The 16,821-nt window shown below is 42.3% G+C and overlaps 1 protein-coding gene across 1 annotated transcript in view; it reads left to right on the top strand.

Annotated features, from left to right (window-relative positions):
* Window positions 1-16,821, top strand: part of Grb10 (growth factor receptor bound protein 10) — a 98,697-nt gene that overhangs the window by 45,959 nt on the left and 35,917 nt on the right. The window contains exons 3-5 of the mRNA XM_051200699.1: window positions 8,241-8,481; window positions 12,080-12,163; window positions 12,966-13,128. Of these exons, the coding sequence (XP_051056656.1) occupies window positions 8,241-8,481; window positions 12,080-12,163; window positions 12,966-13,128 (488 nt within the window). The remainder of the gene's footprint in view (window positions 1-8,240; window positions 8,482-12,079; window positions 12,164-12,965; window positions 13,129-16,821) is intronic.

Genomic DNA, 16,821 nt, shown 5'->3' with positions numbered 1-16,821 from the left:
CATAAACTTATCATTCTAACCACCACAAGTGTGTCATTCGACTTTATTCAAAGTGTTGTACAACCATCATTATCTATTTTCATAACTTTCTTAACACCACAGAAATCTGAGGCAAGTAAGCAATGAGTCCTCCTACTGCTTGTAACCTCAAGTTCACATGCTCTTTCTGAATTCCAAGGTTTGTCTATGTTAGCCATAAGCTATTATTGCCCTGCATCTTCTATTACTAAATAATACTCTGCTATGTTGGCTTCCATTTGCTCTGGATGGACATTTATTTGATTTGCCACCTCCTTTGGCTCTTGCCATCATTAGCATGTGAGTGCCTAAATCTCTAGATTTCCAGTCCGTGGGTTTATACTTAGGAGTGGAATTGCTGGAATTTTCATTACTTCCATCCAAATGCCTAAGCACCTTTTGTTAGGATGTTAAAACGTAGGAGAGTCATCTCTAGTTCTTTTCCCACAAAATCTCTAATGTCTGCATTCCTTCTTCACTGTGGCAAATGTAAAAAGCTCTTGCCATATCAGATATTGTTTGTATGTCATGATGATTGTTCTATGGTATGAAGAATTATAAACTGTTAGATTTGACATGACTTATTGGCTCTGTCTTCTACTTATGTGTTTATATGACTTCTGTGTTCCAAAAATAGGTTCTAGAAATAGTAAGAACTTTCTATTCATATTTTAGTTCATCAACTCCATCTCACTAGCCTACATGGTAGGAGTAGTTACTAGGGCCATATTTATAGGTAGGAAAGAGGCCTGGGGTCAGAGCAGTGTTCAGACTCCACCCTTTTGAGAGCCAGAGCTAGACTTGAACCCAGGCTGGTAGATTCTACCCTCTGAGCCTTTTGAATTCTGGGTTCTCCTGGGATGGAGATGCCTTAGGGCTAAGGCTCTTCTGAGTGCCCTTTCTACAACTGCCTTGTCTGTAAACAGAGGTGGTGTCAACTGCTCTCTCTTAAGCACTGAACAGACCCATGCTGGGAGGAGCACTGGCCTCTGGAGTGTGTTTATAGACCAGGAACTTCACCCTGCCAAGAATCCCTTCATCTAAGGACACAAGCCTGCTGAACCTTCCCACTTCTCCTTAAGCGGGAACCAAGAACCATCCCTTCTTGATCTGACCCCTCTCAGTTGGGAGCCCATGATCACATACCTACAGGACACGCTACTCCACGTTCAGTGCCACTTAAACTGGAATAGGTTTTAACTTCATAGAATTACTTTTCCAGAAGTTTTAAAAGAAAGTTTCATATCCTTCCCTACTACTTTTATGTTTAGCTTCATAACCTTTTTCCAAAGCTTATTGCATAAGTCTTCATTATATTTGGTGACAGGGATATTTTTTTACTGATACATTACACATATTTATAGGTGCCATGTAATGTTTTTAGTACATATATGTTTTATAATGTTCAAGTCAGAATAAACATTGTACTCAAATAATTACAAATATGGAGGCAGGAAGCTTGCCTACTTTATTAACTCCTGTATTCTAGCACCTTAAATGATGTCGGGTAGGTAGTTTGTACTCAAATGTATATTGAACGAGGCTATGTTGGGTAGGTGAATAGATTTTGAATTTATGGAGTTAAGTTCATGAGCATACAGTGTTTCTGTTTAATATCATGATAAAGATTCCCCAGTGTCTCATTTGGTTTGAAAACATTGACTTTTTGAGTGCTCAATACCCATGAGTGACAGACTTTTGGACCATCACCTTGATTTTCCTTTTTCGAGTCCAGTGTTCTTAGACTAATATTTTTAGGGTTGATGGAAAATGGGAACCTACTAAAGTGACAAGTTATTTATATAGTTACTTGTACCCAAGCTTTTGCCTGATTTATGATGTAATAGAAAAAAAAGTAGGAATTGAAATTACAAGGTTGAAAAGAAACAGATCAAATTGCTAAGGAAGACTTGAGAAAGATACAATTTATCTTTGTCCTTTTTGAGTGTAATTTTGTAGACTATCTTCTAAAAGTAAAAGTAGAAATTTCATGGCTAAACCTGTGCTTTTAGAATATAATTTGCAGCTCAGGTCTTTGGTTCTCATTTGGCAGCCTGAAACATTTTGGTAGTGGAAAATTCCATTTCTGTGCTGTATGAGTCTTTGGTGCAGAATCCAAGTCATCTTAAAGAACTGGGAAGAGACTTAGTAATGCCCAGGTGCTTCCTTGCACATTGTGGGATGAATCTGTAAAGTCTGAGGAAAGACACTACACCCTTTTGCTATGGGGTGGCCATTGAACACTGGGTGCCAGTTCTTTAGTTTTAATGAATGGAATCATTGAGTAAAATGAGTAGCTTTCCTTGTTTTTTAAATGGAATTATTGTACAGTTCCCTGAAACATAGTTTTTAAAAATAAATCTCACTGGAATCAAAGTACAAGGCAATTAATCATTTTCTTACTGGTTTTTGTTGTTGTTTTTAGAGGGTGGAGATGGTGTGTAGTTGCCTAGCCACCAAGTTATCTGCCTTCAACTTTATCATTTGTCCTAGATTTTAGCCTATGGCACTAGCCCTGGGGGTATTGTGGGCCCCAGCTGTCTGTAAGAGTAGACACACTTTATGTTTGCCTTAGTTGTGTTTGTTGAGGCTCCATTGGCAGTAGAGCATTGGAGACACCATTGTACTATGACCATGTTGAACAACTGCTTCCTGCCACTATCCTGAGACATGAATGAGCATTACATTTATACTGAAGATTCATTTTTCTTAAGGAGAGGACCGACCCCATGCTTACTGCAAACTCAGTTAAGAAATAGACAGCATTTCCCTTTGCTCTCAGTTCAACCCCTTCATTTTTTTTTCTGGATATGTGCATTTCTTCCCATTTGTGCAGATGGACTTCTAAGAGCCCAAAGAATCTAAAAGCCACAGATGCTTGAGTTCCATGTGTAAAATGATGTTGGGTTTGCATATAAAATAGAAACATTTCACCATGTATATTACTACTTGATTATTTGTAACAACCAATTCTGCATAAGTAATATAGGCTACACTGTGTCATTTTAGAGGGATATCAAGAATCAACTTTCATATTCAGTGTAGATGCATAGATTTTGTTGCCTCAAATATTTTTGCTGTTAATTTCTTTTAATCCACAGCTATATGAACCCTTAGAGAAGGCTAACAGTACATTCATCTGCTTCTTTAAAAAATGAAACATAGGAAAGCCAGAGTGAATTTTAACATCTTTCATCTAGTTACTGGAGATTCTTAACAATAAAATATTAGTGTTCCGTTATAAATTTGTACCATATTTAATTGGCTGATTTCTGCCCTCTCAGATTGGAGGATGAACTGTGATAGTTGCTCAGTACCAGAAACTATTTTTTTTTTACAATGAAGTTTTGTTCCTTAGATCATTGTTTTTAGATTCAAGTATATTTTGAAAGAGCATTAATACTCATTTCTGTCTTCAGGCTTTTTAAGCAATTGCCATAAAGATAAATTAGAAAACACAAACTAAAGTAGCATATATACTGATTTTTGACTGAATTAAAAAGAAAAACTTTTTTAGAAAGAGAAGGTTCTTAGAAAAGAACATGTGCAGCTAACCAAGTATTGTTGATCACATACTTAATCAAAAAGACCAAGTATATGCTGCCTCTCTGACCCTGCTGAAGGGACTTAAATTACTTTTCCAATAAAGATCTCAATCCTGGAGAAATGGCAGTGGTGACATTGTCCAAAATGAAGAGTCAGAAACGTCTCAGGTAGAATAGTGTTTCATTTTTTTTCTTCAGAGAGACTCAGTCACTGTCATTCAGTCATACAAGCTTGCCTACAGCTCATCATTTCCTAACAGATGTACCTTCCATGAAAAACTAAGGGCAAACAAGGCAGGCACAGAATGTTCCCAGTCACTAGTGGGGGGGGTCTGTGAAGACGGGACCGTCATAATGAACACATCATATGCATAGTGCAAATGCCTTTAAGGAGACAGAATAATTTTAGTGAAGAGAATGCAGAACCACCTTAATCTCCAGTTCGCGTAAAAAAGACACTAGATGGTGCTGTGAACCAAGAAGTGTGTTGTTTGTTAAGGTGCTAAGGTGCGCCCGCCCGAGAGTGAAACCCTCTTCGCCTAACACCTCTCCGCTCTCCTTGCCCTTCCCAGATAAGCACACTTCACCTGGCTTGTGAGAGACATTTGCCAGTCATGGTTTATGAATCAAATGAGATTTTATTTAACTGAACTTATATGTATTTCCAAACGAAACTAGCCTTGAGTTTGCTAATGACAGTGAAGCAAGAAGAGATATGAATTTGAGATCAAATGACTTCAAATATTTGGGGCACAATCCATGCCTATTCGAGACTAGCTCTTTAGGGGTAGGAGACAGCTACTTATATTAAGGGCTTGATTGGCAGCCATGTTTGCTCGGGAATCATATTCTTATAAATTCATCTTAGGTGAAATTGTTTATATAAAGATAGACAAAGTCATTTCTTTTCTTTCCTACTATTCTTTCTGAAAGGGTACCCTTGTGGAAAATCTGTTTCATCAGGTTAGCATTGAATAGACAGTCTGAACATTCATTTCTAAAAACATCAGTTTGCCTCATTCTCCCACTTCTGCTCACTGACAAAGCTTTTCACAATCAGGTTATTGTAGACCCACTCAGGTTCCTGGGACTACAAAACAGTTTAACAATTGGCCACATGGACAGAAAAGACATGAGGTCCTCACTGAGAAAAATATAAGCTTATATAGTATGTGCAAAAATGGAATGTGAGACAGGTCAGTGGAGAAAGACAAAGAATTACCATGATTTTAGTATATCTTACTCTAGTACTGAAAAATAACATTGGTGAAGACCCTGAAAAATCAACTACTTTTAAAAAAAAATGGTTTAGAAGATTTTTATTTTAGTCTACATTAGAATTCAGAGACATTCAAATAAAGTCCTTTCACAGTAATTTTTAAAATAAATCTAAACATATAAGTTAGTAATTGTTCTCATAGGATATATTAAAGTTGGTTGTAGAGAAAGCCATTTTTGAAATTTGAAGTTTTATTCTCATTCTGATGGCTACAGAAAGCCTGAAGATTTGAAGCATCTGGTGTATGGTAGCTGTATTTGATTGGTGAAGATTGTAACCTGGTAACTGGATGTTATCAGATTATTCTGGTATTCTTTCAAAGACCACCCAATAAAGGGTATCCAGTTAAAGAAGTTGGCACTTCAGAGGAGAATAGTAATTTGGACATGTATTGTCTCTCCTAGCATCTGTCTGCTTTATATGAATAATATTTGTATACACTATCAGAATTGCTTTGGCTTTACTGCAGAGGACCAACCCAGAAATTTACCTGTTGACGAAAAAAACAAAAGAAATAAAAAGGACAGGAGACACCAGGGACTGCCACCAGGGGTCGGCACAGCCAAAGGCTGCTGCAAGCGCAGGGAAAAATAGCTACAAATGAAAATCTGCCAGCATGAACCAAGTCATTTCGTCTTCTCAGAGGTTGGGAGCGCTGTTGGACCAGGAACCATGTTGCCATTGGGTATCGGTAGGACCAGAGCAGTAGAAAAGGGGCTCAGTGTCTTACATGCTCTTTTCCGTTTAAACACTTAGGAAGCAGCTCTGCGTGTAGCAAATTTTGGTTTATGTGGGGTTCCTTCAGTCAGTAAATTTGGGCTGGCCTGGACCCTACCACCACTATTGATCCATCAAGGTAGAAATGTTCAGTCATGGGTAAAAGCATGAATACTTTATCATTTGGAGAGCTTTTTAAGAGTCATGTCCCTTCAGAGGACAATAGGACCTGAAGGTGTAACCCCTATCTAACCCCACTAGAGTCTTGGATTTTTTGTTAGTCAGTCAACCCCTGCCTGGGCAAGTGCAACAATCAGTCTTGGCCATCAGCAATCCCCTTTATGATGCCTTAATTTTGGAGTTATTATTACCACCTCAGCACTCTTGTCCATTTACTATCTAACAATAGGGTTGTTTTCTGACCATTCAAAATATATGCTATACCAACATCCTCTTTCTCCTCCCCTTCTCCCTATATATACAGTTCCTAGATTTCACTCACAGTCTGAATCCTTGTGTCCACCTCAGTGCTTCTCTCTTGGGCCCACCACCCATTGTCACCCCTTGTCAGCATCTCTTGTACATTGCCTCTGTTCTCACTCCACCACTCAGACAGCAAGGACATATCAATGCTATTTCAGCAGCCTGCTGTCCTGTCTCTCCTGATGACCCTGCAGCATAAACTGCCTAGACACACCACGTCTTATGTCAGATATCCAGCTCCCATCAGGGTCTCTTACAGCATCAAGCCAGGGGGACTGAAGGTTCTTCTGCTTCTACCCATATGTTTCCATAATTGTGCCCTGTCCCCTCACCCCCAGAAAGATACTGATCTCTAGAGTGCACAATTTTTCCCATTCCCTACACAATGGTGGCCTTTAGTGTCTTTTGTGGTCACATCTTTTATTCTTGAGAAACAAGAGGCACCCAAGAAAGGCCACCTAAGACTCTGTAGTGCTAAGGAACAAAATCCTGGTGCACATATACTTTAGACACACATTCTACCACAGAACTCCTGGCCCAGCCTGCCACATGAGTGTGGGGAGAGGGAGGTAGGGAGGACCCAGTACTCCAGAAAGATCTTTGAGCCCGTTTATTGATCATACTCCTGGTGAAACAAACATCCGTATTTATTTTCAAATTCAAGGTGCTCTCTGCTACTTAAGTGTTCTAGAAAAAGAAGCAAGTGACTTTATTCCTCAAACCTGCTTCCTCTGCTGGTAGACCAGTTGCCTGTTTTGTGTTGTTTTTATGAAAGAAAGAAACAAACAAACAAAACAAATGAAATTGAGCTACTTATTCTGTATCAGACTCTATTATAAAACAGATTATACCTGATTTCATCCTTACAGTCCCCTAGGGAATGAATACTTTACTAACTCTATGTTAGACTTGAACCTACTTAGAACAGAAGGCTGCAGTCTATTGTCCTGGGCCCGGAAGCTGTAGGAGTAAGCTGGGCATAGTAAGCATAGTAAGCACAAATGCCTTCTCTGTTCCTTCCAGTGCTCAGGAGCCATGACCTGTAAGGGTGAATGTCTGTGACTCATAGCCCCTCTGGGGGTGCGGGGGGGGGGAGGGGGTCATTCCAAGCCGTGTCTTGTAAAGTGCTGTTAATGCAATCAGCCTAGATCACTGCTTGCCCTGTAGTTAAGAATTGACAACTTTAGGGAACACTGTTTCACAAAAGACTTCTGGTATTCTGGTTCTTACCATCTTTCCACCCCTTCTTCCTTGATGTTCCCTTAAGTACAAGTAGTTACATTGCAGGTGTATACATAAGGGCTAGACACCCCATGACTAGTTGTTCTCTATATTTTGACTAGATAAGCTTTCTCCAATGGTCTCCACCTGTTGCAAAGAAATAAGAGCTACAGTTACTGTGAATATAAGGATGAGTACACTACAATTAAAAATTATACTAGTTTAGTAAAGTGATGATAAAAAGTTCTCCTCTAAGATCCATGACCTCACTAACCCTGGGAAATTGGGTAGGTTTCTGGTATTAAGCATGATTTCATCCTGTTGGGCAGGCCCTAAGTGAAATTATAGAAGTTATTGGTTGCCACCAAGATATGGGTACCACTATTGCACTGTTGTATATTGCCATGCTGAACATTGTTGTTCCATTTATAGGTGTTACAGCTGAGTATGACTGTTGGTTACTTTCTTCCCTTGGTAACTTTTACAGTTACCAAGTATGGTATGATGAAAGGTAATCCTAATGGAGTAAACTTTCAAGTCAAATCCAGCTTCGGTACTCCAGGTCTTATGTCTGAACTACATGGTATCTTTAGCAATAGGGACTTACCTTGGACCTCCGGAATATAACCAAACCAACTGCAATAGTCTTTATTGTCTTGAGGGTGTCTCGAACTCCCCTGACCAACAGACAGCTCAAAGGGGAGTTTCTCCTGCCTGGTACTGGGGTTTTTATTATTCTCTAGCTCTTGTAAACAGCATTGTCAGTTCAAGTGAGATAACTTCATTTTAAACTGTATAAGTAGATGTGTACACATGGATTTATGTATTGTATATAATTAATATATAATAACATGATTTCATAGTATTTTTAAAATATTGTTTGATTTGAGAGCTAGATCACCAAAGGATGAGCATATTGGTGGGACTCTACACCCTCATTGACATTTCTTTCTTCTCTTGCTTTTTTTTATGTGCAGAGCATGGTTTTGGCCTTCAACTGCTAATGAACGATATTAACTCGTCTTTGGAAAGCCTTAACTCAGCTTGCAACATGCAGTCCGACACTGACACTGTGCCCCTTCTTCAGAATGGCCAGCATGCCAGCAACCAACCAGCAGCATCTGGCTCGCGGAGCCTGCAGCCGCAGGCATCCCCAAAACAAAAGGTGCAACGGTCCCAACCTGTGCACATTTTGCCGATCAGATGGGCCCAGAAAAGGTACTGTGTACAGAGATTCTACTTTCTTACTTCAAAAGGTGATGGGTTAAATGGGATTCTGTAGATAGCAAGTATGGTTGTCACCCTATAATCTTGGGAGAAATGAGCCACAACTCTAGAGCCAAAGCACAGTCCTGAGCCTCCTGTTTACTCTAGTTTTCCCTACACATACATACCAACAGTGAATTCTAGATTATCAGTTAGATACCATAAGGTATACAACAATAATTAATAGTAAAACAGAACAGTTATTACAATAATGGAAGTCACATGAGTGGGGTCCTACCCTTTTGATAGTGAGATGGCACAATGTGACAAGATAAAAGGAAGCAAGTGGAACAGGTGTTATATGATATTGCTAGACTACTTTTGACAGTCCAGAGATATGTCATGAGAATTTTCAAATCATGCCTATACCAGCTGACTTCAAAGAACCAAAAGTGCAGCTCTCAATAGCCCTATGTATACTATGCAACATTGCAGTATTTGGTGTGTACTTGCTGCCTGACTTAGCATCTGTACATTTTCCCAAGCTCCTGCTCCACAGCAGACACCATGACTATGCTCCAAGTTCCTTCAGGGTAGGATCTGTAGACCAGCTGCAGTGTCCTCCAGGGCCTAGTCAAAAAAAAAAAAAAAAAAAAAAAAAAAAGTCCAATTCCAAACCTCAGTTATGGTTCTGTTCTGGCCTTATCCCTAGGGGATTGAACAGGAAAGCATGTCTGTGCTGGCAAGAAGACAGGACTGGGACCTTGAGGGAACTTCCTGGGAGGTGACAGGTCTCTGAGCTGAATCCAAGTTAATGAGAAAGTGGAAGGTTGGAAAGTGGAAGCAAAGAGCAGGCTCTAAAAGGCCTTTCCCAGCAACTGCACAGAGGAAGGGTTAGAATATACAAGAGAGGATATATTTCTGGCTTTGACGATTATAGAGCAGGATGAAGGTCACCTGAAGACCCCACAGGCCTGCAGGTGGTGGGGTCCCCATATGGCGAAGGGTACAGTTAGTTGAGGGTACTGCTGAGCAAGAAGCAGTCCTATTTTGTAAGCATGTGACTTTTGTGTGAACTTGAAGAACAGGGAAGAGTGGAGAGTAGCCTGGTTTTGTGTTGAGCAAAAGCAAGGAGGTTAATTAGAATGTTCAGAAGATGGAAAGTCCTATAGTCATTCCTGGTTTATGAAACCCAGCCAAGCTGAGGAAGACAGCTCTTGAGGAGCACTGCCTTTGCCTGGCCCAGTCTCAGGACTCCCATGAGTTTCAGGCGTGCATGACCGAGCAAGGATGATGAGCTCTTAATACAAGCCTGTCTCTCTGGGAATTCACAGATGTGTGTGCAATGGACTGTGCTTGGGATTAGTGCCCAGCCTCTGTCCAGCTGGAATTCTAGTGGATGTACTTTCTCAGCACTGCCTATTCTGGAATGTTCTACTCCTCCCTGCTTCCAGAAACTTCTAAAAGCGTTCTTTCTGGTCTGCCATCTTAAGTTTTCTATAGCCCCAGTAACCATCTTCCCTTAGGTCCTCTTCCCTAGGAGCTTGTGAGGTGTGCTGGACTCCTAGTCAGCTGCCTTTCAGGCTCTCTGTTTTTTGTTATATTCATGGGGTGAACTGACCCTCTCACTCATTTCTGGTTTCTTTTGTGTCTGGAAGGGAAACTCAGTTCTTTGTGTTTACCCAGATTCAAGCGTCTACTGACTATCCATCCAAAGCTGTCTTGAGGGTGTCCCAGAATGAAGGAGCCTTCTTAACTGCCCAGAGGATAAGAGGGCCCAAGGGTGGGTCAGGAGGAGGGTAATATCGGAGAACTCTCTAATGAGAGTTCATATGTTACCCACGGCATTTCAGGCTCTATAATTGCCATTTCTGTGCTACCACTGGTGTCTCTAGTCAGTGACAGTGGCACTGACTATTGCAAGGTGACAGGAGCCTCCTTCCTTGCTGCTGCTTGCTCTTGTCTCTTACCATCAAGTGAGACTTGTTTTAAATGGTAAGAACAGAATTGAGCATGCTCTATAAAGTGACACATCTGTTGAGTGATGAGGAGCAGACTCCATGATGTTTCTCATTTAGTTAACTGTAGTCATTCTCACCCAAGTCTCTGAAGCTGTCCCTTTGGGACAGTCTGAAAGCCCAGGCTCACAGCAGAGGTAGGGTTCTGGGCTAGTGACAGGGTGAGGGAGGGTTTGCTCTCCAGCCTGCATTAGAAAGCCCTGGAGCACTGGTTCTCAACCTTCCTAGGGCTGCAATACTTTAATACAGTTCCTCGTGTTGTGGTGACCTCAACCATAAAATTATTTTGTTGAGACTTCATGACTGTAATTTTGCTAATTTCATGAATTGTAAAGTGAATATCTGATACTCAGGGTATCTGATACATGATTCACCAGTTGAAAACTGCTGCCCTGGAATGTCATCATGGGTGCTGGGTGCACACTGTGGATGGGCTCCCACTGGTTAATTGATGGAGCAGGAGGGGAGGGCTCAGGTGAGGGACATTTCTCAGGTAGTGAGCAAGGCAAGGTTTTGGAAGTACCTCCAACCTCCCAGGCCTGGCAGTTTTGAATCTCAGTGCCTCTCCACAGACACTTTGGCCTTGTAGCCTCAGGGGCATATTCTTTTAATGTGGGCCCCTGTAACAGGGATTGCTTTCATCTTTGCATAATGCCCCTTAATTATGCTTCTGGGCAGTATCTGTGAAATGTTATAGCGTTAAAAAAAATTAATGAAGTTAGAAGTTGAAATTGTAAATTTTCAAAACACCCTAATAAGAAGGAGGCTTTTGTGAGCTGCTGGGACATCAGAAACAGTCCTTGCTGGTTCTGCAGATCAAAGATTCACTGAGGTTGAGGCTGTTACAGGAAGAGCAGGATTTGTTAACAGTAAAAATAAGCTTCCTGCCACATCATCAAGCTGGTATAGGAACGACTTTCCCATGTGTCACAACACAGATGTCCTCCCTGTCTCGGGAGATCTGGTATCTTAAAAGTCAGCGCATCATTTCCCAGTCCACAAAAAATGGCTAGACAGATCTTCCTTTAAGTCAGTGACTGGTTGGTAAGGTCAGTGGTCACACAGTGAATTTCCAAATAGCAGCTCACCCAAGAAGGCACATGGATAAATAACTATATCAAATTGTAGAAATATTCAAAAATTATTTGAAGATAATATACCAAAGGTAGCCCCAAATAAGAGGAGGGACAGACGCTGCCCCTCCTGAAAGAATGGCTCTACACATTAGCATGCCCCCTCCATTGTGGCAAGAGGTAGATGAGTAAGGGGGAGGAGTAAGTAGGGGGAGAGTGAGTGGGTGGGGGGGAAAGAATGGGTGGGGTGGGTGGGGGTGGATGAGTGGGGGGATGGGGGTCAGTAGGGGGGTGGATGAGTGGGGGGATGGGGGTAAGTAGGAAGATGGATAGGTGGATGGAATGAAGTGTGTCTCCAGGAAAACCCAGGAAATGTGGTCAGGAAGTCACTAGCAAGAATTCTACAAAGAAAAGCACTGGGCATTTTGCATTGGTTTTAGCTCTGACATTGTGCTTCATTTTTATGCTATTTTTCTGATTATACCCAATTCATCATCCATTGCCTATTGGTGTGTCCAGTGAGCTTTGGATCTTTCAAAGAAGGAAAGGAAGGAGAGGTGAATCTGCAGAAGTGCCAAGGAGTACAGAGGAGGTGTTGAATCGGTAAGGACACTCCAAGAAGATAGCTACATAAAACTTTGATTTCTAGTTCAGTACTAACCACCTTTCTATACAACTTTATCATTTCCATGATTCAGATGAAGAAACATGAAGCCTCCAGTAGTATTAGATAGCTATGTGTTCATTTCAAAGATTTTGGGAAGTTCTGTTCTCATAAAGCTGCCTTTACTCACTAAACCTTTTTACATATATGGGGCGCATGTTGAGCAGATGGCCAACAGAACATCATGTACCAAGCAGCAAAATATAGGTAGTGCAGTTGCCACTTTTAAAGTGTCTGAATACTCAGAATTGATGGCCAGTCTCTGCAATATTCTCATCTTATAGAACAGAAACTGTATTCACTAACTAGCAGCTCCCCATCTCTTCTGTCCCTGGCAACTACCATTCTATTTTCTGAATTCTACTAACTTGTATGCCCACCACAAGTGGAATCTTCTGGTATGTATCTTTTTTCTGCATTATTTCTCTCAGCATAATTTCCTTTAGGCTCACTCGATTTATAGTGTAAGTCAGAATATCCTTGCTCTATTATTTTTCTTTAATTCTCTTTTTAAGACTATATGATATTCTGTCACAGAGACACACCACATTTTGCTATCCTATCCATACATGGTGGGACAGATGGGTTACTTCCCAATTTTGTCCATTGTGAATGAACCCGGGTGTGTGAGCATCTACAGAGATCCTACATTCCACTTTCTGGGGCATAAGTGCAGCAGCAGCTGTACTCTGTTGTGTTAGCATGGCGCATGTTAACTGGTGTTGGCCACCTTCCTCACAGGCGTCTTCAGGAGGAAGACCAACAGTTGAGAACTTCATCTCTTCCGGCCATCCCTAACCCATTTCCGGAGCTCTCTGGTGGCCCTGGGAGTCCTCCCGTGGCTCCTCCGAATGCCTTGCCACCTCCTCCTCCTCCTCCTCCAAACCAGCCTCCGGCCAAGCAGGTGAGTGTGGTCCTTAGCTTCAGCATGGTGATGCATTTCTTTGTGGAAAAAGGTGGGAAGTTCTAAGATTGCTCCATTAGCTTGATACTGAACTTGTTTCTCATGAGTTCTTGTAGTTGATTGGTCAAAATTCAACGTGCTAAATTAGGAATGTGTGGGTATAGTTTTGTAAAATTTCATTGATTTGTTTGTTTGTTTATGGGGGCAGCATGTGTGCTATGGCGCCATGTGTGGAGTCACAGTTCTTTTCTTCCACTATGTGGGTCCTGGAGGATCAAGCTCAGGTCCTCAGGCTTGTTATCCAAGGCTGAGGAATGCATCACTGTGTTTTAGAGTCCTAACTGTATTTTTTGCTCTTTAATTAAAGATTTGATGCTTGTAGATGAATTTTAGTTCTTGTTAAAGAAATCATGCAACCAGGTCATCCTGGTCTGCCAGCCCTTCTGGCATAGCCCTTCTGTTGGACCTTCCTGTGAACCTACTCTTCCATATGGGGTACAGTCAGAGTTTCCATCTTAAGGTCTTTGAATGAAGCTTGCTCATAGGCAAAGAATGGCCACTTGACCCAGGAGATAATTACTGCCCTTTTAAAAACTCAAGTTTCTCTTTTGAAGTGGTACTGTGGAAGACAGATCTAGCCACTGCCCCCCACCCCCACTGGTGTGAGAAACTGCCCAGTGACAGCCACTTAGCTTATCAGAGACACTGGCAGGGGAATCTGAATATCTCAGACTCCCTGAGCACAGGGTTCTGCAGGCAGCCCATCCCACTGCAGTATGGCTAGGGTTGAATATAACAGAGCCGGCAACTTACACTGAGGTTCTGTTTTAAGCTGCGCACATGCTACTGCTGTGTTCACATATTGCTCAGGTTGCCCCTGTGAAATCAGATTAAATGCCACTGTTTCCTACAAGTAGAGGAAACTGAGGCCACTGAGCATTGAGCTGTGTCTAACCTGGTTTCCAGGCCCAGAGTCCTCACAGGCTTCCTGCCACCTTAACTGCTTTTTCCAAACAAATGCTGTTTAGAGGATTCTGTGCTCTTCCATTCGTCCAGCTCTGCTGTTCTCTGTCACGGGAAGCCAGCAAGCCCCATCCTCTGCAGCCCGGTGGCATACAGCACCAGGCTCTTGAGCACCAGGCTCTTTTCTAATACTCACTGGCTTTGGAACACTGCTCCCCCGAGCGCCTCTCAAGCCGCCCACATTACAGCACTGTCAGACTTAGAAGGTGAGGTCAGTGTCCCTTGTCTGGGAGCCAGCACTGTCCTGGCTTCCGCACATGGTCACATGCTGAAGTGCATCTGGGCTGTCTACCTCCCTGGTGACCTTCTGCCTTGAGTAAGGATCCTGATGAGCGTGTATGGTTTGTCCCCGAGGTTGTTTACAAGTTTCCTGTCCTGAAGTAGACCACAAAAGTACTGTCTGGCCCTCGCCTTGGCTGGCAAGAAAATGAGCCTCCTCCCCACCGATTGTCCAAATTTGTAAGAATAAGGAAACCCGGGAATTTTGCCTGCTTGTGTTTTTCTTGGGATCAGAGTTGGCTCCTCATGAGAACAGTGTGCTGGCGTGTTTGTCGTCAGATTCCTCAAGCCGACTGGGACCAGCCAGAGCAGGGAGGGTGGTTCTCACTTGTGGAAGGCCGTTGTTCTTCATGGCTGTTTTCATTTTTATTTTGTATTTATTCTTTGATAACCCCATGCGTGTAAATTGTGTATTTTGATCATTATCCCTCCTACCTTTTCTGAGTCTCTCCTTCCCCCAAAGCCCCATTCTACTTTCGTGACTTTTCATTGATGTTATTTTTTTTTATTACATTTATTTTGTTAGTGGTGGGCACACATGTACTATACAATTCAGTGAGTGTAGGCATCAAAGGGCAACTTGAAGGACTCAGTTCTCTTCCTTTGTATAGATTCCATGGCTCAAACCCCACCCCTCAGACTGGACCACAGGTGCCTTTACCTACAATGGAGCCATCTCATGAGCCTTCTTGTTTTCATTCTGCCCCCATTGAGTTTTATTAAGGGTCAAGGTTATTCACTGAGCATGGGCAACTTAGTAGTGTCTACACCACTGAAGAAAGTGGCATGCTTACCTCACCTTCGCTTGGCTTCTGTTGTTTTATTAGCTAACTTTGTTCTTTACACTCTAAATACGTGTATTGTAATGCATCCTGATGACCCTCATCCTCCTTCTCTTACATTCTTCCTACCCATATCACTGAGGACTTCCATAGTTACAGATCATAGTGGTAGTGACATGGCTGCTGGGTTTATGGATTTCCAAGCTGTGTGAGCCACTGTCAGGATATATTTAGCTACAGAAAACCAAACCTGGCTGGCTTCCTTCTTGAGGACACAACTTTCCTGGGATAGGATATCTGGGGCAGAAAGCCGAAGCTGCCTTGGCCATGTTCCGTGTTGTAGAACTTGCACAGTGTCTCTGCAGCTGGAACTGGTGTGACCAAAGTTGAGACTGTCGTTCAACAACAACCTTTTCCACCACAGTCAGTGAACCAAGTGCTTTGACACATGTAGTGGTGAAAGGGGAAACTGAGATCTACTATATAGTGTGCCCCAATGAATAAAGGACATGAACAATAGGGGGATCACAGGAACTCAGAGGATGAGATCTGATTCATGCTAGTTCCAATTAGTGCTGTAGACAGGAGCTTTGCTGAATTCATAACAGGCTCAGCAATGGCAGGCTTCTCTTTCTTCAGTCCAATAGAGTTTCCTGTGACCACATAATGACTCGTTCAAGCATGTTTTTCCATTTGCTGTTTAAACACAATTAGTCTCATATTGTGCCCCATCATTAATGGGGCATAAATATTGTCTCAACTCCAATCAGTTCTTTTCTCTTTACTTAAGTTTAAAAATTAATTTTCTGGAACTAAATTAATGGCCTTACATAGGATTCCACTTCTGCATTTACTTATGACCAAAAAAGTGGGGTCTTTTGAGGCTAAATCTAACCCTGGCCACCATGTGAAGAGTAAGCTGTCACTCCCTGAGGGACTTGACCATACATTCACTAGTGTTCCTGTCTTAGTGTCATCTTGTCTAGTACCTTCTGAGGTCAGGAGTGTCAGGACTTCTAAGTTTAGTTTTAGTTCTGGGACCCCTGCCTGAGGCAGATTGTGGCTGCTTAAAGAAGTCCATGGTCTGTAGCAGGTTTGGAACAGAGACAGGGATGCCCATCCCAAGTGACACAGACAATGCTAACATCACATGACAGCCTAGCATAAGACACATCAGCTCATCCCATGTTCAAAGATAAAATTCTCTGTTTGGCACACCCATTCCTCTTTCCTCTGACACCTCTCCAGGGAGGCTCTGCCTGAAGGCCTGTCTTCTCTGTAGGTCCAGTGCGTGGAGGGTGAGCCCTAGCTCGTGCATTAGGACAGGGCTGGTGGCCCCTTCTGAGCAGCATCACCTCTGAAGGGAGGCTGATGTCCTTGACCCTAGACTCTCAGACCAGTCGTGACATTAATTCAACACATAGGAAAATGTAACCACAGTGCAGCTGCTTCCTGCATTTAAGAAATACCTAACACCACAGCTGCCACTATGGGTGCTTATTTCATCCTGATCTCCTCTTATGGAATAGAACAGATCACCAAAACCATGCTCAAATGTCAGCTAAGGTCCACAAAGGGCAAGGCCACCTTGGATAGTCAGTAACTAAAG

This window comes from Phodopus roborovskii, unplaced genomic scaffold, assembly GCF_943737965.1.
Source record: "Phodopus roborovskii unplaced genomic scaffold, PHOROB, whole genome shotgun sequence".
NCBI lineage: Eukaryota > Metazoa > Chordata > Mammalia > Rodentia > Cricetidae > Phodopus > Phodopus roborovskii.
The sequence above is the reverse complement of the archived record's forward strand: the minus strand, read 5'-3'. Positions and strand labels throughout refer to the sequence as shown.